This window comes from Sebastes umbrosus, chromosome 13 (assembly GCF_015220745.1).
Source record: "Sebastes umbrosus isolate fSebUmb1 chromosome 13, fSebUmb1.pri, whole genome shotgun sequence".
Lineage (NCBI taxonomy): Eukaryota > Metazoa > Chordata > Actinopteri > Perciformes > Sebastidae > Sebastes > Sebastes umbrosus.
The window spans coordinates 27,188,876-27,212,728 of NC_051281.1; the positions used below are offsets into that span (position 1 = coordinate 27,188,876).

Sequence of the window (23,853 nt, forward strand, 5' to 3'; positions counted from 1 at the left end):
GGCGAGAGCTATTGTGCACTAAGTGCTTCGCTTGCATCTGCTTGTAGATTCAGCCACTTAAACAGCTGAAAGGAGGAAAAGCGCCAAGCATAAATCACAATAACAGCCTCAACAGTTAGCGTGTCGGACAGTACCTTCATTATCTGTGGAGAAGCAGCGTTTTTGTATATCTATGTCTTGAGAGACATTCAGCCTCCACTCTGCTGCTGTAGACAGTCTGTGCCACTATACTCAGCATGCTTACCCATGGAGCTTTGTGTTTCCTACTGCCAGGGGGAAATGCTGAATTATTTGTCTAGTTTGACTCTGTTGAACTATTCACAAAAGCCTGAAGCTCCACTGTCAACAACCTGTTTTTCTGATACAAGTTATTACTGATTTGGATTTATTGACCTTTCCCTGAAACGACTGGTAATCAGTCCTTTAAGAATCCATGTCATGTGCACAGATTCATTTCTGCTTACACTGCATAGATGTATTTATTGATCTTCTATGGTGTCACAAAGCAGCCTGGTCTCCTAAAAATTACGTTCACATACAACGAAACTGCATCATCAATTATGTTTTTGAAGTCATATCATAGTCTGCAGTCATGTGACCGGAGCACAGCCAATAGGAACGCTCTTTCAATGAAATGACCTGTGATTGGTCAAAGTCTGCCGTCAAGGGCTAGATTTTTTAAAGCCTGAAAACAGAGCCATGAGGAGGAGCAGAAGTCTAGTTTTCTCTCAGAACACTTGAATTACAATATGCTGAAAGGTTATTATGAAAGTTTTGCCCAATGATGCCAAAAATATACTGCCTACTGCTACTTTAAAATCTTATTTTGAAATGAAGTTGCAGGATTTTAACCAGTTCATGGTTATCTGTGTCAGAGCTGCAGTTGTAACCTCTGGCATTTTCTGCTTCACTCTTTTGCTCCTTTGGAAAGGAACGCTGAGGTGGAAATGAATAATGACATCTCAGAGGTGTGGGTTGTTATTTCCCAGACAGAAGACAGCGCAAGACCCCTTATTTCCCCATTTGTTCCTCATCACGGTGAACCGAATATTCTCATATTTCTGCACCACATGATGGTTCTTATCTCTTTTCATCAAATGGTATGTTCACGGAGAGGAAAAAGACATTGCCCTCGGGTTTGCCCTGTCAGCACTTTCCTATTCAAAGGATTTAGATATTTTTATTCTGCTTGGATTTCAAGCATTCAGCTTAAAAAAATATTTTTTTTTCTACTCCCCACTGGAAATGTTACTGTTTGTTTTCTTCAGATCTTTATGTTATTTCTCAGCCACATTTGTTGACATCAATTTACATGCTGGCATCATAGCCATAATCTTTGTCTCTGTTCCTTCAGACGTTTGTGGGGAACGTGAACTCGGAGGCCGTCGCCCAGAACAAGCTGTCCCACTCGGTGAGAACCCGTTTCCTACGTTTCATCCCTCTGGACTGGAACACCAGCGGCTGGCTGGGCCTCAGAGTGGAGGTGTATGGCTGCTCCTACAGTGAGTGACACACACCCTGCAGCTCAGTCTGTACATCTAAACACCACACTCACACCAACAATGATCAATTCATGTAGTGGGTGTAACAATACATTTACACAACACTCCCTGGATTTTTCAGTATTTTATTGCCAGGCTCAAGCATGATAAGTCCTCTGTTATTTCAGAGAAACAAAGAATTCATATAGGGTCTCTGTTGTGCTGTGGACAGAGCCAACATGGTCTCAACGGTACACTCTATTGGCACAAGCTACACACGCACATGGAGTGTGTGTTTGGATTTTTGAGAATGAAATATGACCTGCACAAGAGTAAAAGCTCAATGAAATAATAAACAATAAAGACTGGTCCCTAATAAACGGGAAAAAATGAAGGTGCTCACATAATAAATTCAGTATTATGCTCATTTCCACATGATATGACTCTGTTGTTGCATTGCTGTAGAAATGTATATTATAATAATAATAATATACTATCAAGACAACAGGTAAACACAGAGGATGTAATGAGTGTGGGAGGAAACCTGAGAACCCGGAGAAAACCCACGCTAACACAGGGAGAACATGCAAACCCCACAATAGAAGGACCCCAAGCCAGGTTCAAACCCAGAACCCACTTGTTATGAGGCGACTGTGCTAACCACTGCACCACTGTGCCGCCACCTAGAAACCCTCAACTATAATTTTGTCACTTAATAATAAAATAAATACAAAGTACAGCGCTTAATTTAGAGGAATACGCTGCCTAAACTGCAGAGCCTTTTGCTTATCAGCTGCCATCTCTGCTGCCTGACTCTCCCACTACATAAAGTTTCTCATTTATTTCTTGAGAATGTGCCAATTCATTTAGCAACTTTCTGGTTTGACTAGGTACTCATGTACAACACACACCTGTGGTGTCAAGGAGAAATGTGCCACACACGCAACGTATAATTCAGATAAAATAAGCAGTCAGGTTACAATAGCCTGGAGTTACTGTGTTGATTGTGGCAATTGTTACTATCCTGGCAGATTGACGCTTGTCAAAATAGCACTGGTGTTACGCAGTAATGGCTTACATAGTAAACAGTAGGTGCAGGGATTTTGATCAGTGTCGTATGCCACCGGTGTGTTTTTCCATTAACACTTGGGCAACAGTGTGAAAAAAGGAAAGAAAAGGATGATGTGGTTTAACTCCACCTCTGCAGTGCAATGTCATCTGGCAACACATTGCGTTGGCCTATCAAATATACACAAGCACACATATCAGGTAGCCTACACCTATAGAATCCCTTTTAGCCTTGTATAACATAGTGCTTAGTTAGTTAGTTTCTTAGTTTATATTTTGTGTTCTCACTTGTTGAAGCAACACACTTATACCTCTGCAGAGATGTTTATTTGACTCAGGTCTATTTTCAGTCTTAAAAACAGATTTGTTTAAAAATCTATTTTTCTCCATACAGCCACATTATTGTATCCATCAAAATTGTTGGTTTTTATTCTGATGATCTTTCTTTTAGAGTCAGATGTGGCCAACTTTGACGGAAGAAGCTCTCTGCTGTATCGTTTCAACCAGAAGTCCATGTCGACGGTGAAGGACGTGATCTCTCTGCGCTTCAAGAGCCATCAGGCTGAGGGGGTTTTACTGCACGGGGAGGGACAGAGGGGAGATTACATCACCCTGGAGCTTCACAGAGGGAAACTGGCCCTCTACCTCAACCTAGGTAAATCATAGCAGTTTCACAACCTCACTCTCCATATACATGCTTGTTTTTTTAATATGATTTTGAGGCCTGTTTGCTTGATTGACCGCTGTGTTATAGCCTATTAGCAATCGGCCATGGTGGGTGGGTGCCAGTTTGGCCAAGGCCACACAGGGAATGTCAGCAGTGCATGGCAGTGGGCGCCTGGGTTAGCTCAGTTGGTAGAGCGGGCGTCCATGTATCAAGGCTTGGTCCTGACCGTGGCGGCCCGGGTTCGAATCCGGCCTGTGGCCCTTTCCGCATCCACTCTCTCTCTCCCCCCTTTCCAAAAAACTCTATCCACTGTCCTCTCAATAAAATGGAAAATGCCACCAAAAAAATAACTTTAAAAAAAAAAAAAAAAAAAAGCAGTGCATGGCAGCTGCAGAACCTTTTTTTTTTTTTTTTATTTCAGTGCCTATTTGAACAGGTTAGAGCAGCCACACTCACTGTAAGCAACGCGGCTCAGGCGCGGTGCGGCTGCGTGTCAGCTGTGTCTCTACTAGAGATTTGAGGGAGTCACCCAGGCTTCTTCACCAATATTAGGTGGCGAGCAGCAAACCAAAATCCAGGAATGAACTTGTCCCTTGAGAAACCTATGTTTTCATGTCCGTGTTTTTTATATAGACTCTGGTTACAGCCTATCATTTTCAATTACTGATTTTTACTGCCTACATCCTATTTTGTATATAATTGTTCTCCAACTGTCTTCATCATTCTGAAACCATAACACAACAAATGTTGGGGATGACTCCTTTTCTGATCTGATAACATGCATAAGTAGGTCTTACATGTCTTTCACTACGCTGGAGTAGGGTTCACAGAATGAATGTTTAGCTGACAAATCTGCTACATTTGAATCCCCGCCATAATAATCCGGGCTGCTCTAATTGCAAATCAACGATCCCCAACATGGCAAGTAAATGTGTCTTCAATACACGGGAATTACTAGATAAATGACTTTGGTGATTGTGTCATTAATCATCTGCTGATTGAGTTGTTTTTCATGTGTTTCTGTCAGACGACACGAGGCTCAGGTTCAGCAGCAGTCGAGTAGCCGTCACGGTCGGCAGCCTGCTGGACGACCAGCACTGGCACTCTGTCACCATTGAGCGCTTCATCAAGCAGGTGAACCTCACGGTGGACTCCCACACGCAGCACTTCCAAACCAGAGGGGAAGGAGACTCACTGGAGGTCGACTATGAGGTCAGTCCATTTTGCCAGTCATTCAGACTGAACAAGTGTTCACTGGGATGCCCTAATTCAGTGGGTATGAGTTATTTTAGGCATCCATGGTTCGGGACAGGTGGAGCTCTTCAAGACTTGGATGGACCTTTGGTTGAATAATCAGTACAAAAAAAGAGGTACTATAGTCCCCCTGGCTACTAAAAATTGATTTTTAGAAGTCCGTCATCCCAAGTGCCCTCAGTATTCTTAACTCAACAATGTGACTGAGTAGATCTATGCCACAGACACTGAAATGTGAGATTGTGTAATATGTAATATGACCTGTTTTTAACTGCTTTTTATGTTGTTGTTTTCTGCATTTGGTGAGCAGAAGACAAATTTCCACCTTGGTGGACAATAAAGACTTATTGTATTGTATTGTATTGCCCCTCAGCATCTGATATCGATGCACAAGGCACCCTTTAGCATCTGTACCAGACTTTCAAGTTACTACAAAAGTTACTAAGTTAAAACTAAGTGGCTTTTTTACCTTAGAGCGGAGCTTCGTCTCTCAGAACCAATTTAACGAATAGTCAGTAGTGGAAACCGACTTATTTAGAAGTCTAGAGGCTACTTTGTATGAGTTTCAGTACTATAAGTATAATAACTATTTTAAATACAAGAACATTTAGGTAATTATCTCTCCTTTCATCTTCCAGCTCCTTTACTTTTCCTGTCTGCAGTCTTTTGTCCTGCATTATGTAAAAAGTCAATTAGAAGCCCAGTTACCTTTACACATGCCGAAGAAATCAGGTTTCCCTATATTAGCCTCCCCCATTACAGAAACTAAGTTTCTCCTTTGAATGACGTTTAATAAATCAGCTCTCTGGAGAAAACTAACTGTTACTTACTGTTGTTATGTAAGTGCATGTAAGACACTGTGTAGAACAGAATGCTGCCATCACTCTCTAGCTGAAATAGCTAAGGGAAAGCTGACAGAGTATCATTGCATTATATATTAAATGCACAAGGCAAATGATAAGTGTAGATTCCCCAGCACTTCTTGGTTATAAAACAAGGTGGTGCCATCCTAGTTAACATAAAAAATACCAAAACACAATGAATCTCATTGTGAAATGATTACTTATACATTTTTTTTTTTTTTTGTATTTCGTATTGTTTTGCTTCTGTCTCTTCATTAAAGCTGAGCTTCGGAGGCATCCCGCTGCCTGGCAAACCTGGCACCTTCCTCAGGAAGAACTTCCACGGCTGCATCGAAAACCTCTACTACAACGGAATCAACATCATCGACCTGGCAAAGAGACGCAAGCCACAGATTTATAGCGTGGTGAGTTTGACTTGCGTATTCATTTTTTTACCGAAAGCACGATGTTTCCTCAAACCTAACCAAGTCGGTTTTGAGCCTAAACTTAACCAAACCTTAACCATAAGGTTATCACATCATACGACAGGTTTATTTTTCAACATTGATGTGTAACGGCTTTTCTGCTGATTGGAGCATCAGATCAGAAAAAACTTGTATATGTTGCTCTAGAGGACAAATGATGTATTTAGTTTTTTTCATTTTCATTTGGAGGACTTCACTGTTAAAGCTACCCAGTGTTTCACCAGTTCCACTTTTTATGTGAAGCAGCAGCAGCATGAAATGTTGGTTTAGCATTTGCAGTGACTTAATCCAGCTCTGATACGGCTGTGAAGAGTAAACAGTGAGGCTGATATCAATCAGATCAATAGCACTGGATTAGACACATGCCTCGTTTCCTGTCAATCCCGTGTTTGTGACAGCAATTTGAATCCTGGGGCTTCACATTTTCCTAAAACTGTGAGCCATTGACTTCAAGATATTTGCATATCGCTCTGATGGAAGGCATTCTGGCCTGAAATTGGTTAGTCGAGAGAGAAAATTGGTGTGAACACAAACTGTCATTACATTTAATCTGATCTCATTATGCCACAAAGTGTAAATGTGTGAACATACGGGGCAGAGGCCACTTCCAAAGAGCCACAAGCCTCATCTCATCTCAGACTCCGTCTACCTTTAAAAGTCTAGATTAGTGTCACAGAGCTACACAGAGTAACACAGAGCTACCCTGCCCTCCTAACAATTACCTCCCCATACAACTAAACTGCATTCTCAATTACGTTTGGAAGGAAACGTATTTTGTCACGGATTATGTTTGTCTCTATCTAATTTTGTGGGAGACGGGGGTTGCAGAGAGAGATGGAGAAAGGCTGGCAGTCATGATGGAATAAGTGATGGGAGTTTAATGGGGTTGGGAAGGAGTCACATTGAGAGTCAAAAGAGAGGCAAAGAGCTCTGATTGCTCTTTGCTGCCCGGCAGCCTCTGGGTTTGATAGAATAATGTACCTGACATGACATCTGAATGAAATTGTGTTTTTTCTTTTGTCTTTTATATCCGACTCCAAAATTAGATCATGTTGTTTCAAACTAATGCTTTGAGCTGTGCTTTTTTTTCTGAACCATATGGATTTTTCAACTGACAGAAGGATCATTTGTCCTATTTCAAAAATTAAAAAAACACGTGATAAAAATAAAACAAAAAAAAGTCCAGGTGAATGTTTGTTAGATCTTTTACTTTGACATTTTTAGATGTTTGGCTCCACATGACATTTTTAACCACTGTGTTCTCCCACAATGTTTTTTGTTTTCAGTGGAAGTTTTGTATATTTTGTCTGACTAATACTTTTGGTCTAATTTTCGTCTACTGGAGTTATAATTGTCTCTGGTTTTATTTTTGATTGGCTGTCACGGCCTGTGGCTCAAGAGCAAAGAAATGAGTTTAATGCCTGTCAGATGTTTAGAACTGAAACATTGCTTTCTCAATACATTTCCAAATTCCAGTTCATTACAATTTGGGTCTTATTGTCAATGTGTTTTCCCCATCGATTCTATCAGTAATAATGACATTGTATACACCAAGTATATAGCTGAAATCTGGAAGCATGGTGACATCATTAAAAAGTCCAAATATTCAACAAAAATGAGGAATCAGATGGACTGACACAGGGTGAATGGTACATTTATTACCCAAACTGTCGCTTGTAACACCAGCTGCTGCAGCTTTGACCTACTGTGCTTACTACAGTCGTACACAGACTGATTGCCTTGTTGAATTTAATGAGGTTTAGCCTTCAACATTTGCAAGTATTTAGTATTTCCCTCACAAATGATCTTTGCCGGGTCCAGACACCGCCTCGCAGAGAGCACCTTAACCAGACAACAGCCAAAACTCTCATTTTGGAAGATACTTTCGGAGTTAACCTTCATTAGCTTATGCTGCAGTTGGAATGATCTGCTGCGTTTGTCATTACATGATGAAAGCAGCATCAGCAGTGGAGACAAAAGAGAAGCTTGCTTCCTGCTCTGCACTGAGACAAAAAAAAAAAGAGCAGAGAGACAAAAAGTTCAATAAGACATTTGTAAGCATCAGAGCCTAGCAAGTTTTCCAACAGGGAACCAGAACCAAGATGGAACTGAATTTCAGAATCCTGCTCTAACACAAGCCGATTACGGATTACTTCTGACATTTCAGGTGCATTCATCTTCAGTTTGACCTCTAAATAAAGCGGTAATCAGGATAAACTTTTGGTTTGTTTCCAAATTGTCTGATCATCTGGTTGCTCATCTTTATCTAACCTTTATCGATGTCACCGTGTTCCCAGACCTAAGCTCTTAACTTTGTGAGTAACATGTTACTATCACTGATAGAATTGATGGACAAAACTATAAAAATAGACTAAAGTTGTAATAAACACAAATTACCATGTAATGTCAAAGCGTGTTTCTCGTCCTCCAGGGCAACGTGACGTTCTCATGCTTGCGGTCCCAGCTGGTGGCCTGCACCTTCCTGAGCTCCAGCAGCAGCTTCCTGTCGCTGCCGGTGGTTGCGCCGTCCGCCACCATGAGGGGGTTCTCCGTTCATTTTCAGTTCAGGACGTGGAGCCCCGACGGGCTGCTGCTCTCTGCACAGCTGAGGCCGGAGCCCCAGAGACTGGAGCTGCAGATCAGCAACAGCCGGCTCCTCCTGACCCTCCACAGCTTGGGACAACAAAGATCGGAGGCCTCTGCTGGTCAGGACACAGCGCACACACACACACATGCACATCCATGTTTGTACTGTATACCTTTATTCTCTTGTTCAGACCAAATTCTTTCTCTTACTTCTTTGATTTGAATTTCTTTAAAAGTCATTATTTTAATAATACCCGGGCCACACTGCCTCGATGAACTTGGTTGTTAAAGGTATAACAGACAAATTAACAAAAAAAACTATGTATGGACTGATACAAAAATAATCCCTCTCAATCATCACTTATGCCCCACCAGAAGTGTGTAGCGCTGTCTGTTCCTGCAGAGTCGCTGCAGCCCTCTATATGGATTTTCTCTTTTCTCCTTTCAGGTTTAGTTCAGGTGGTCAAATATTGTCGCATTGTCACACCCCTCGGCTGCTGATACCGACTCACAAGTCCCCCTCTACTCTGTTAGATACAAAGCGTCTGTATTTTACAGATGGGAACGGGTTGTGTTATGTGCATGTGTTCCAGTGATCCCCTGCTCCTCTCTGTGCTGTGAGTGCAGCTATGATCAGTGTGTGTCTGTAGCTTAACAAGAGCAGCGCTGAGCCACAGCCAGCAGACAGGAAGTCTGCATTCATTCAAAATCCGGCAACTCAGCACCTTCCTGCAGGGTTGTGCGGAGTTAGTTGTGTGTTTTAGAACGTAACCGCCAGGAAACAATCAGAAAATAACGTTTTATATCTCTGATTCGCTGCATTTTTCTTCAGTCACTCTATAGCTCACTTGCCCATCGCTGCTCTCTCTCTTCCTGTCGGCTCGTTGAGCTGTCGAGGTGTGGCCAAATTTGTATGCGGTGTGTTTACAAACAGAAAATTTTAATTTTAACTTGATGATGGTGCTTGATGAAAAGTCAGAGAATCTCAATTCATCCTAAGAAGAACCAATTTCAAAACTACAAATGGTAGAATCCATTGTCTGGGAACCATGAATTTCTCTACAAAATGTCATGGTAAGCTTTTGAGATGTTTCAGTCTGGATCCAAGTGGTGGACCGACTGACGGACCGACAGACTGACACACCCACAGACCGACCAACAGTCCAAAAGACTGACAGGCTAACATTGCCATCCCTAGAGCCAGCTAGCATGGCTTTGTCTATTTTGACTGTTGATTCTTTGCTGGCTGACAAGACAGTTTATGTGAAAATTTGCATTTTAAATTCCAACATTGGTATAAAAAAATTAAATAAAATAAAAGTCTGAGAATCTACAGCCACATTATTGGCTCTGTGAACGATGCCTTGAGCCAAATGCTAATGCCAGCATGCTGAAAAAGGTCACAATGACATTGATGACATGCTGATTTTAAGTAGGTATAATGTTTATCATGTTCACCATCTTAGTTTAGTGTGTTAGCATACTAGAAATGAGCTAGTACAGCTGAAGCTGATTAGGTATGAGGTATTAGGTATATTAGGTACATTGCCACTCCTGGAGCCACAGCACTTAGAAAAGAAATGCTTGATAGCTACTCAGTATTTCCTCCAATCATTCAGCACTAATTCTAACCCTCAGCTCTACATGCCTAACCAGCTCCCATAAACTTAATTTATATTGGGCGAAGGCGAGGTACACCCTGGACAGGTCCCCAGATTATCACAGGGCTGACACTGCACCACCGTGCAGCCAGCGTATCAGCTATGTCCGCTATTATAGCAGTATTATTATTTTAGCAACGCTTTCTTGTTTCTTCCTCCTCTTCTGGGTGGATCATTATTGAGGCTGCAGCAAAGTAATTACTGAGGGCATGAGTGAATTCTTAAATCACATCACAGTGTCTCTGCGTAATACTTGTTCATCTCATGAAGGAAATAACTGGATATCTTGTCTGCACAGTGAGTGATGGATCAAAAGTTTGTATCGCAGGCAGCAAACGCTGAAAACTGTATTGTTGGATCTTTTATTGTTCCATAAATATGAGCATGCTGTGTGCAGTTTACGGTTTCTGGGTTTATAGAAATGATAAAGCTACCTGTATCTGCAGTCTGGAGCCTCAAGCATAATAGAGTTGTTCCAGGCAGCTGCAAAATGTGAAAGAACAGCATTACATTTTGGGAAATCCTCTCGTCCAGGGATAGGTCCAGGGCATGTTTAGTCTAGCCTAGCCTGGAAGCAGGAGGAAACTTACAGCATAACTCAATAATGAGATACACAATATAAGGCTAGCGGTTTCCCCCTGCTTCCACTCTTTGTGCCACGCTAGGCAAAACATGTCCTGGACATACCGAGATGAAACGTTCAGTATATTCATCTTGTCACCTGATTCCAGAGAAGACCGAGAACAAGACGCTTTTACTAAATGTTGAACTCTTCCTTTAGTATCAATATATACTGCCTCAATAGTGACAATCTTCTACACTTAACCTTACGTTTGTCTCACTCTGCAGTTCTATTAGAACAGTAAAGTCAATGAAAACATTTTCTTTTGCTCAACCGTTAAATAATTGCAGAGCTTGAGGAACCAAAGCTCCAGTTTGATACAGTGTTATAATTGCACAGCTTGAGGAACCGTTCAAAGCTCCAGTTTGATACAGTGTTGTGCTTTACTAAGTGCAAGAGCACTAATGTGGAAAGATATATGTTACTCTATTCAGCTCATAGATTATCTTTGGACAAAATATGCCCCCATGCACAGTTTAAGCCAAACTCCCACACAAGTAAACATTAATGGCTTACAGTCATAACAGGAGACACCGAACATAGTATGCTACAAAAATATGTCTATAACCATCACAAATTCACACAAATTCAAATAATGGCAAAAAATAGATGCGTGTGACTAATAAAGCTATTAAAGGAACAGTGTGTAGAATCTGGCGGTATCTAGCGGTGAGGTTGCAGATTACAACTTCTCCCGTGTGCCAATTGTGTATCGCCACGGTGGCCGACGTGAAAACACCAATGGCCCTCTCTACAGCCAGTTGTTGTAAGAGTAGAGTGCTTAGAGTGTGTATGTATGTGGGAAGTGAGTGGTGAAGCGAGAGAGAGAGAGAGCGGCGGCGACGGGAGTAACGTTATCAACTCTGACCCAAACAGGAAAAGTTAACTGAGTTTGGTGTGTCCGTTCTGGGATACTGTTGAAACATGGCGGTGAAACATGGAGGACTCCATGAAGAGAAGACCTGAGAAGAGCTGTGCGGAGGCAATAGAAATGCTCCTAAACTCACATTTACCACCTTTAATGTCTATGAATTGACCAATCAGCAAGGATTAACAATAAAAGTTACATAAAAATTACAGACAGCTGATGTTTTAACAACAGTTTTCTAACAGTAGGCCATTGTTTTTTCTATGCCATGTTTTTCAATGAAACGCAACACTTCCTGCAAATGTTTCCCAATAAAAGCCTCCCAGTAAAGGGAGGGATTATCTCTGCTGAGCCTCTGTAAGGCTTTTAGTGTGAAATATATGTGCAGGAATTACTGAGTTTCATTAACTGGAGCTTGACACAGATCGACAAAACGGAAAAGTAGTTCAAATTAGTGTATGACATGACTGTCGTTTTACAGATGAAAGTGCTGTAGAAAAGTATATTGTGCTGAATTTATGGAGACAGCAGGTAAACATGGAGAAGTGTGAAGTTTGCATGAACAGCAAATGAAAACAGGAGCAGCTCAGAAAACAACAAGATGCCCATAGCTATAATAAGATAGAATATAGTTATGAACAACAGATCTGCAAAGATTTTTTTTTCATGTCATGAAAAAGCTCTGTGGGTGTTTTGTAGGCAAATGTTTTCTATTTTCAGACGATTGAGCAATACATACACAGATTACTGATGTGATATAAAAGACATTAGAGCCTACATATAGATACTGTTGTGTTACTTCAGGCTCAGTTTGAGATCGTTGCGAGCTGTCGCCGGCGGTCCTTTGCGGCTACACTGCTTGTTCCATGAAACAGCCAATCGAGTGGAGAGACGCCCCGCCGCCCGCGGCTCTTGCTGTCCTTTGGGAGGAGGACAGGCATCATTGGATTTTAATAGATTCTGAGAGAGCAGGGGATAGGGAAACATTACCCCCAAGACTCTGGACAAACTTGACTTAATAGCCCATATTTATGACAAATTGAAATAACTCTCAGAGAATGTGCATTCTGCATGAACCCCTTTTGTCCTCTCTGAGCTCTTATTGTGAACCAAAAAGCTGTTCTTGTAGCCTGGGAGCTGATCTGTGAGCATGGTGGTGTGACTCATCTATATTCACAGCTGCCATCATGGTATGGACCTCCTGATAACTATAGAACACTGAAGCATGAACATGGATTAGGCTAAATTGGCTTTTTAAAACATACCAGAGCTACACAGGATAATCTTATTCTATCTTAATCTTATTTCTATCAGTAACAATAACATCCTATCTGATCGTCCGACTGTCTCTTCACATGTCCGACTTTTTATTGATGTCACTGTGTTCCCAGGTCTCACTTAGTACGTATAATATAATAATTACTGATGGAAAAGTTGGATCAAATAAAACCTAAATTGTATCTCATTCAGAATTATTGTTACCATAAATAAAGCAAAGACAGACATTTAAATCCTCCAGAGCTCCAGTTACACCAGCTGGTAAGAACAGAAGAACAAAGTCACACCAGATAACAGCACGGCAACATTCATTCCTACTCCCTTGACACGGGGACTAATTGTGGGTCGTGTAGTAGCTATAGTTGATTATGGCTAGTTTTGTTTATGGTAAAATGCATACAATGAGGAAAGCACTGTTGGTAGTGCTTCTCACTCTGCAGATTCAGTCATCAAAGCATGCATAGAATAAGTTCTAAATGTGTGCGTAGGAACTGTCTGTACGGACAAGAAAATGGGTCTTTATCAAACATGCGCAGGCTTAATTCCCTGCAATGAAAAATGACACATCTCACCTGAGGCCTGTACTACGAAGCAGGATTTGCGGTTAGGGAGGTAACTTCAGGGTTAACCCTTCAGGGTTTTCAGTCCTGCGACGGTGGGGCAGATCGCCATGGTAACTGATGCTGAACACCTCACCTGCTCCGGTGCAGGTTATGTTCAAGATAAGAGGTCAACTCGTATAAAGGATGTATGTGGTGTGCACAATTCCTCAAGCTCTCTCTGTACCATACTTGCTGGTTGCCTTGACTGACATGGTTGTTACAGTATTAATATACTGTATAATGTGAGACTTTCTCTCCATGAACAATTTGTGTCTGAGAACCCGGGATTACTACAGAAAATGAATGAAATTCCACCAAACCAAAGTGTTTTCTTTTACACTTCCACAATGGCTTGTCCAAAGGTAAATCAAGATACATTATGTGGACAGGTGATTGAGAGATGATTCAATTATTTTGGACCACGATGTTGCTCTTATAAATGCTGTGTGACAGAACCCTTAACTTGCAAAGAGTAGACAACGATACCGTTTTCATCGGCAGTGACGTGGAGCACTTCCCTCTCTTCGTAGGTCATAGAGTCAATGATGGACTGTGGCACTCTGTGAGTCTCGACACCAGAAGTCTACACATCACTCTGACTCTGGACAGTGAGCCGGCCGCCACCATTGAACAGTGGGAACAACTGGAAGCCAGAGGCAGCTTCTACTTTGGAGGTGTGTGGATGCTCAAAGTGTAGTTGTACTGGAGAGATGCCTTTATTTGTCAGACTTGCATACACTGTCAGAATAACCCTTCAAAGGTTTCTGTTGTCCTGTAGCATGTTAAGATAAAGATCTTTGTACTTGATGTGTGTCATCTCCACACAGGCTGTTCTCCTGCGGGCTGTCAGAACCCGACTCTGGCCTTCCAGGGCTGCATGCGCCTCATATCCATCAACAGCCAGCCAATGAACCTCAATCATGTCCAACAAGGATTGCTTGGGAATTATAACGGGCTTCAGTTTGACACCTGCAACATAAGAGACAGGTAAAGAAGTTGTTTGGGTGTTCTCATTCATAGCTGAATATACATAGAAACTAAGGACAGCTCTCACAGATACACGTCAGCTGTATCCAAATTCAGTGACTTGTTCATCTGCATTTCACACTGAATATATTTCATGGTAGGCTGATCAAGCCAGTCTCATGTCAAAAGCTCATTCAAATGAGGCTAAGAAAAACAGCCTTCCTTTGCTTGAATTTAAATGACACAACCAGTGTGTTCTACTTGGTATCCCGATCAGTTGTTTATCTGAGTTTAGGGGATCTTGGTCAACTTCTAAATTTGAAAAACATCCTATGAATATTACTGTATATTACATACTGTATTTATCACATATTTAGGTACTCCGGTGATAAACCATCATGAATGCACATATCACTTTGGTCCAGACTGAAATGTATAATATTCTGTCCTGACATAATTATCTAAATATTCATGGTACCCAGAGGATGAATCCTTGGAACTTTGGTTAGTGTTTGTTTGCCAATACCCCCAAGTGTCCCACTTAATGCTGATATCATAGACTCAGGTAGACATTACTCCTCTATATCTTTACATGGACAATAGTTGTTTGCTGCTATATTAATACTCTGAATTTAAAATGTGGTGCAAATATTCATGGCCCTTAGTCTAGACTCTAGACTAAGGGCCATGAAGCCTGATGACTCCGGTGATTCTGAGTTTTCCCTCTACTGCCATCATCAGGTTCAAATGTGAATTTGTCATATAGCCTACTTTGTTTTATGACCAAAAAACTGCAAAACTAATGATATTCCCATCATCCTCAGCTGTACTTTGACATAGTGCTAATTGTCAAATGTTGCACGTTCCTGAGCTTAAAGTACCAGATCGGTCGTTCTACTGTCGGTGAGTAAAACAACTGATCCGGTGAGATAGTAGTGGAGACTAGTGAAGCTTTGTAATGATGTCTTAAAGGATGACCATTTGAAGGTAAAACATTTTAATGTAAATAAGATCTTTCTTTATTTCTTTTTTCAATTTTTTCATTATATCCAATTTCTGCTTTTGTTACTCTCATGAATTACTCATGTCCTGTAGCTAAAAAAATAAAAGCCAGGGTACAGAGAGAACTCTGGTCCAGGAGTAATGCTTTTATTTTTGGAGAAAACACCACAGCGTCTTAACAACGGAAAAATATCATGTCATCACATCACCTCGGGGGTTGGTGTGACCTTTAATTTTTCCATCAAGTATTTCTTTATGCTTTAAATGTTGCTCTGACACTGTCTCCAGTAAAACTCTGATCAAAATTGCTGACTTGCCTTTAGCAGACTGTGAAGTTTGTTCAAAGCAAAAGCAGTACATGGTGCAGAACAACAGAAACGATTACTGCTACTACTCCTGAAGACATTGTGTGAAAAAAATGAGCAGATAAATTAAAACGTAAATTATTAGAGCATTTTGTTTTCCATGTCCCTACTGACATGTTTATTATCTTAAGAAAATGTACAGCTGAGGCTGATGGGAATGTCATTTGTTTTGCAGGTATTTGGTCAAATTAAAATCTGTACCTGACGATGACACTAGATGAAAAGTCAGGGGATCACTAAAGTTATGGGGACCATGAATATCTGTACCACACTTCATGGCAATCCATCCCATAACTGTTGAAATATTTCAGTCTGGATCAAAGTGGTGGACCAACCGACATTGCTGCTTAAAAAAATAGCATTTCCCAAGAAGTGTATCTGTAATACTATGTTTGGCATCTCCTCCTTTGTGTTTTGTTAGTTTTTTCTTTGATATTATTGCATTATATTACATTCATTTAGAAGACACACATTTCCATAGTGACTTACAACATGCGATTGCAGTTGTTTGTTACTTTGTTTCAGTTTATTTATCCTCATTAAGGTGTGTTAAGAGGTCGTGTGTAGCCAGTTTAGGTGATGTGTACCTTGTCATGTAACTACATGTCGGGGCTACAGTGGAGACACCACGTCGGGACAGCAAGAACTGTGATTGGTCAGCTTGGGTTGCTTGGGTTTGCTCCTACAAGTTTCTAATGCTGATGGAGATTGTTGATAATGAAGCAAGTGGAAGAAAGACTCAGTAATCTTTCACTTCAGCCTGATCTCACTCTCAGGGCGTCAAATACCAATGATTGGGCAGTAGCCCTCGCCGTCTTGATATCGACAACAGAAGGCATCCTTTAGCGTCTGTAACAGATGCACCTTTAGACTAACTCCAATATAAATACATTCGCATCAATATTAGACGCTCAAAGCAGCTAACATAGTATAAGGAACGACAAAGTCCACTAAAGGCGAGAGGGAGGGGTGGTGGACGGGTCAAACAAACATTTGTGAAACCAAATGTTGATGTTATGTCACATGACGTTATGTCACCTGATGTTATGTCACGTGATGCTACACTACGTCACTGAGTCACATGACGTTACCTCCGTAGCTCACGTTGCATTACAAGCATACTTATTTCAAGCTAGACCATGATGTTTTTCCTTACTATGAGTCAGTGGTTTTGTTGCCTAAACGTACCCACAACTGTTTCACAATGTTAACCACTTGTTACAATGTTAAAGGCAACCGTTTCCCAACGTTAACCACAACATAAACTAAACTGTGACCGTTTCACAACATTAACCACACGTTACAACGTTAACCGCGACCTTTTCACGTTAACCATGTGTTACAATGTTAAACGTGGCTTTCATAATGTTAAACACAACATTAACCACTTGTTACAATATCAACCATGACCCTGAACTATAAAAACTTTAAACTATAAAAACCTACATTGTAGGCATCCAAGGCAGGACGGCCCTTGACTTTGTGTGTAAAATACTGTATAAATCCAAATATTTATTCTATTTGTTTCAGTAAAAATCCATCTTTGAGCCAGCTTGCTTACATTAACCTAACTACTGTACTATGGAGATGGATAAACAGGTCAAATTTATTAAAAGTAACACTTATGTCCTACGTTGCAGGTGTCTTCCTAACCTGTGTGAACATGGAGGTCGGTGTTGGCAGTCCTGGAGCTCCTTCTCCTGCGACTGTTCCGGGACCAGCTACTCTGGAGCCACCTGTCACAACTGTGAGTCACTTTGTCTCACTTTCTTTGACTTCATGTTTTCTATTGTTTCAGTGAGAAACTTATACTCATAACTATTAATTATACTCATAACAAACTCAAAAGGGATAAAAAAGGAGAATGACCGATAAAAACAATTTAATTTGATACGAAGGGACAGACTGTAAAATTATTTTTATCAAGCAATTTTTGTTTAAATTCTAAAAAACATATTTCCTTTAAGTAAAGTGTAAATATGTCAACCTTTTCTCTCTATTTATCAATTTTTTTCAAGAATTTTACAGAAATAAGGGTTTGTATCCTAGAACAGAAAAGTATAGTAAAGAAAAAGGAAAACTGATTTTAGAAAATATTTGAAACAAGTTTACTTTTATTAGCAATATTCTTACTGAACTGCCTGATTTCTTTTACTTAAAATGATAAGTCTGATGATATTCTGTGTTCTTTTTTCTTATTTGCAATAAATCCCATGAAAAGACCAAAGCCAACAATGTGTTAGACCATCTCTCAATACTTTCTGACTTTCAATTCCTTTGTTTCTATCAGTAATGATAACCTTGTACTCACCATGTTAACAGCAGAGATCTGGGAACAGTGTGGCCACTAAAACGATCAGACAGGTTGGAAATGAAACAACAGTTTATCTAGACGATCTAAACCACTTTATTTTGAGATGAAAGTAACTGAAAGTGAGCGCAGCTGAAATATAATCAGTAATAATCCCATGTTGCACAGGAAACCTCGTGTACACAACTACAGTAAATGTGGTTGTAGTCCAGAACAACAAAAATAAATATCTCCAGACTCACACTTGCATGTTGGAGTTTTTCCTTCTTGGTGTCAACTCTTGACATCACCTTTATATTCAGCAGTGCTGACTGTAGGATTCTGGTTGAACTTCCTGTGCCCCCAGAATGCTGATTACCTGTTTATATGCGGGCAGATGCAGCTGTCCTTGCATGTCAGATGGAACGTGACAGAAAAAACACACCCCCTGAATTAAAAGTAGGCTCCTTTTTTTTCCAACTCCACAGTTGTGCTTTGTCCAATTTGGTTTGCCTTATACAGTATATTGCAAATATTGGGTCAGAAGAAAAGAAAAAAACATGGTTGATTTTGCAATAGTTATTATTTCTACACATTACTTTTATTTTCTAGGGGGAAAGAGAGGAGAGAGAGAATATTATTTTGTTATATTCTATTGAATTATTATATATTATATTTATAATAAATGCGTGTTTCACGCGTGTGTCGTCCACAACGGCAGCTTTTCTACGGCTGCCAGCCCTTTCTTTACACATAGTTTGCCTTTCATGATGGCCATTTCATTTCATTATACATGTCATTTATATTTATTTTAGAAAAGGTTAAGAAGCGTGTGCTCATTTGTAAATAATAGTAATAATTCACAATTAAAACCCCGTACTTTATTCATTCATGGAGCTCTGCAAATCACTGCATGTCCTACAACACTGTCATGCAAATATTTCAGAATAAAAGCTTTGTTTTAAATAATGAAGGAATTCTGTCCACAGAAAAACAAATGCTTCAGGGCTTTTATCTTGAAAGGGAAGCAGGAAATGTTGATTTAAAAATAAATCTTTACTTTTTTTCATGTCAGTGACATATTCTACAGATACGAACATTAAAAGTGTAGTAATGTTGCTGATATGATGTCATTATATAGTCAATATACAGTCTGATGTCGGCAGGTAGATTATTCTAGAGGAAGGGAGAACGATAGGAAAAGGACCTGCATTCTGCTGCACTGTAGATATGTGAAGGAGTGAAGATTATAAGAGTGAAGATATTAAAACAGAAACTCAAAGAGGGAGAAAGAGTAGACAGTGATTGTCGATCTCACAGAAATCATGATGTGTGTCACCGAGTAACATGCAATTTCCTCCTCAGGGAATAAAGTATCTATCTATACTCCCGGATCTTGCTTATTTAGTCATAAATATCTAACATCCAGAAATACTTTTCCTGAAGAAACAAACTGTGTGCTCCTTCCAGCCATCTATGAGTCATCCTGTGAGGCCTACAAGCTGATTGGCAGCTCCTCTGGCTTCTACTCCATCGACCCCGATGGGAGCGGCCCCCTGGGGCCCGCACAGGTCTACTGCAACATGACAGGTGAGTTCACCGGACTCTACCATGCATGTTGTCACCTTTACTCTCTCAGAGTTCCGCCGGGATCAGAGCTTGAGAGCTAAGAGTCAAGTCTCTCACAGATCACACTGCATCGATCTACAGCGCTGACACTTCACTGTCCAGAAGAAATCATTACATACGTCATTCGACATGCTTCCTGACAACAATTCCTGACAGTTTGGAATTTCATTTGTGTGACTTCAATATGTTTTGTAAAGCTCAATGAATTGTACTTTATCTTTATGTTACGTTTTATTTGTGTGTGTGTGTGTATTTAGAGGAGAGGGTGTGGACAGTACTGACCCATAACATCACAGCTCCAGTCAGAGTCCAGGGCTCGTCTCTGCAAAAGCCTCACATCATGTCGTTAAACTACAGCGCCTCGGCCGAACAACTGCGCACCATCATAACGGGGTCGGAGCAGTGCCAACAGGAAGTGGTTTACAACTGCAGGAAGTCCCGCCTCTTCAACACCAAAGGTAAAAAGAAAGGAAAAAAATAATTCTCTAAATGTTTCCCTCTCTCCTCCTCCATCCCTTTTGTGTTACACTGAGGAAACCCCATTCTGACCTCATGAACCAAAACTCACACTCTCCCTCCTGCATTGTTATTCTCGCCGTGTTCTTACAATAACTTGAAAGTCAATCTCCAATCCTGTCTGTGTAAATTCATCTTGAATTGCTCTGGGAGCCTTTGCTGTCCCGAACATCACACATTTGCTCCCAAATCATGAAACATTCATGAAGTCCTGAATTTCCACCATTCCCTCGGTGCCTTGTGAACGCAAACAAACAAGTCCATTATCACAGCAGATCAAAGAGAGAGAACAAGCTGTATGGATCTGTCTGCTGCTGCCCTAATTTGCTCAGTGGTTGCCTTTGTTGTCTGAGCACAGACTTCTTCTGTGGAAAGATGTCAAAGGCTGTCAATCGCTCTGCTGACCGTGTGAACACAAACAAACCCCCGTTTCCTACACACTCAGCAGCCTTTCCTAATGACCTATTTGACATGATCATGTTCATTTCGGTAATCCTGCTAATTTATGAGGGAAATACAGCAGTGTTTATTCACCTGAACTCAAAAAGAACCCGGCTTATAGGTCTGCAAATGTCATGGTAAGTAGGTGATAATTACCAAGTTACGTATCTGAAATCTCTCTGAAATTACCTCCAAATTTGCCCAGCATTTACCCCAAAATGTATTGAAAATGATCCCAACATTATTTAATAATCAGATTACGCTATTTCCCAATAAGCATGTAATAAATACCTGTTAAATTCTTTAATACATTTTAGTAATACAAAGTTAATTGATAGGATGATTATTCACAGGTCTGTACTTTTCTGGTAAGATGTACGGCAACACCAGAGGCTTACTGCGGTCAAGCCAACCGCCATTTCGATTTTGATGTGTTTCTATTCATGCAGTTACGGTACCGGAGCCTGCCTGTGTTTTTTATTTTTCAGCGGAACTTTTTTCTGTGCCAGTGTTTCCTTTTTCAATGTCAAATTTGATTTTCGATACCAAAAATTACTGTCACTGTTCTACCTCCATACAGGCTCCTGCAACAAACCTCTTGTTCCACAAGAAACACTGTGCACACATCACAGCGCAGACAGTCCGCAATTATATGACTCAAATGTAGCAAAACAATTTCATGTGATATTATACACATTATATTATATACATTATACAGTACATTTAAATATTACTAGGGCCACTACAGAAAATTGAAGATGAACATTTAATATCCAGGACTTCACATTATAGACATCACCACTGACTATTCCTGTAACAATTTGGCCACAATTTAGCACATTGACGATACACGGTCCAGCCATATACTAGTTTTCCACCTAGTCTTGTATAGATATGCCCCACAGTCATTTTCAGGTCTTTGCTGCATGTGCTCTAGTGTTATTACAGTGAATCTAGGACCTACATCTCCGACTGTGTGATGTTTGTTTGCAGACGGCCGCCCGTTGTCCTGGTGGTTGGACCATGGAGGAGAGAGGCGTAGCTACTGGGGAGGCTTCCTGTCTGGAGTCCAGCAGTGCTCCTGCAGCCTGAAGGAGAACTGCATCGACATGAACTACTTCTGCAACTGTGACGCCGACACAGACACATGGTACATAACACAAAGACAATATACACAACAGTAACGAAGGTTACGATATTATAACCCTAATTTTATAAGCACAGGTCGAGCCCTCTACTGGACTCTATGGGTAATACATTCCTCCAATCAGAAGCATGCATTTGCCGCCTAGATTTGCATAAACGTAGTAAGCCAATCAGGATGTGCCTACCGAATATATGCATTACCACAGTATCCCATGCCCTCTTCAGCTATCGGCGCAAGAGCAGCAGGGCCTCCTTGGTAGAGGGCTCCACCTGTGCTTATAGAACTAGGGTTACAATATCGTAACCTTTGTTTTAACTCACATAAGACCAATGGATGTACGCCCTGCCGTGACACCACATCGACCTAACCATACAGATCCAAACAGCTAAGGATTATTAGACACCGCAGCCCACCTAATTCTTTCTAATGTAGGCTGCCGCAGCGGAGAAGTAGGGTGCCCTAGCCAACCCAGATAGTATGCGACTGATCTGGGTAAAGTCATGACCTAATCCTGCAGAGGTCAAAAACAGAGTAGACACCCTGCACTCCACATTCCCCAAGTCATCAAGGATCACAGGAACATGTAGGTGTATCATGCACAGAGGGGGGTCAGGTGCAAGAAAACTGACAGACACACCTCACCCTTTTCACCAGTTCTGTATCGTTCCAGCGAGCACAGACCCTGAAAAGGAGCCCGACATGTCCGAGAGATAAAACCGCATGAACGGACAAGGCATAGACCATGACACCACCATACATACAGTATGTCCTCGACCCACACCCCACTGACAAGGCCGTTGACACCACTACGCTGCGTGTAGCTTAGTGTTACCTATGCCTCCTCTAAAGAAAGATAACTCTAACGTTAGTTGACTTTGTAGCAGTCATCATCCTAATGTTAGGATATTGAGTTGCGGCCACAAACGGCAATGACAGCTCTCCGAGGCTTTGCTTCTTTCCTTTGTGTTATTGTTGGACCAAGGATTATTCTTTTCTTACTCTGCCGTGGCTGTTGCATTTCCTTCGGCATGTTTATTGCATGGATGTATAAAGAGAACTGGATACAGCGTTGGAGGCCCCGTTCAGTTCTATGAAAGTTGCTCAGTGGCGCATGAGGCAAAAATGGTTTGGCTGCCGAGTATAGAATTACCCAGATCTTCTGCATCTGTGGGGCCCCATGAGCAAGCGAACTAACATTTCCTCCTCTGCTATTAGTGCATTTTACAACGTTTAGGACCTAATGATTTAAATAAGGGCTATTTAATTGTTCATACTGCGAAGTTGATTTACCTAAAAACAAAATCGCTTTACAGACGTCTCTTTCCCAATGTAAGTCTATGGGGAAAACTCTTTTTGTGCCCAATGGCATCACGTGACGGACCCGGAAGTTGTAATTCCACTGTTTGGCTGCTATGTCTCTAAAGCCCGGCACTCTTCCTGGGGGCTTAGTGTGTTGTGGTCACCTTCCCTATTGTTCTTTTTATGTCTTACGGTGGCTGGCAAACAATGAAGTGACACACTACGGCCACCCACTGTGTCTTTGCTTTCCCTCAGAACCTTTGTTTACACCTTGCTTTGGGAACACAGATATGACAGTACTCTCAGTACATCTGTAAAATGGTCATACCTGACCACTTTAGGAAAATATGCATGAGTGTGGTACATTATTCTTATTGCTCAGAATTATGAAAAAACAACGCACATTTTATATATTTAAAAATGTTGAGATATATGTACAGTATACTGCAGTATATTTTATGTATTGTGTACATATATGTGTGCATATATCAACAATTTCTGCAATGTTTCAGGCCAAATAACTACCAGGAAATACCCTTTGAGGTTCTAGAAGGCTTTCAATGTGAAGCATCTGTAAAGGAAGTGTTGAATTTAGGCCAACTAAACATTACCTGCGTGCTACTCCGGGTGGGAGCCCTTTGAGATTAAACACTCAGAATCACATTAGAGAATATTTTAACCTGTTTCCACCGTTTGCTTCCAAATGATTAATTACAGTTCATAAATTACTAAAAGTAGGATCAAGCGAGTCATGATTCCAAGCAGTTTTGGTGTATTACACTGT

At 40.9% G+C, this 23,853-nt stretch overlaps 1 protein-coding gene across 4 annotated transcripts in view; it reads left to right on the top strand.

Annotated features, from left to right (window-relative positions):
* LOC119500728 (contactin-associated protein-like 5) overlaps window positions 1–23,853 on the top strand; it is a 64,820-nt gene that overhangs the window by 27,554 nt on the left and 13,413 nt on the right. For 2 of the 4 annotated variants that reach the window (XM_037790604.1, XM_037790603.1), the window contains exons 4-14: window positions 1,355–1,502; window positions 3,001–3,204; window positions 4,244–4,428; window positions 5,594–5,737; window positions 8,229–8,502; window positions 13,945–14,088; window positions 14,242–14,401; window positions 17,388–17,494; window positions 19,508–19,627; window positions 19,924–20,124; window positions 21,617–21,773. In XM_037790604.1, the coding sequence (XP_037646532.1) occupies window positions 1,355–1,502; window positions 3,001–3,204; window positions 4,244–4,428; window positions 5,594–5,737; window positions 8,229–8,502; window positions 13,945–14,088; window positions 14,242–14,401; window positions 17,388–17,494; window positions 19,508–19,627; window positions 19,924–20,124; window positions 21,617–21,773 (1,844 nt within the window). Of the gene's footprint in view, window positions 1–876; window positions 1,101–1,354; window positions 1,503–3,000; window positions 3,205–4,243; window positions 4,429–5,593; window positions 5,738–8,228; window positions 8,503–13,944; window positions 14,089–14,241; window positions 14,402–17,387; window positions 17,495–19,507; window positions 19,628–19,923; window positions 20,125–21,616; window positions 21,774–23,853 lie in introns of those variants that run through there. The other 2 variants (XM_037790606.1, XM_037790605.1) reach the window with 2 other exon arrangements.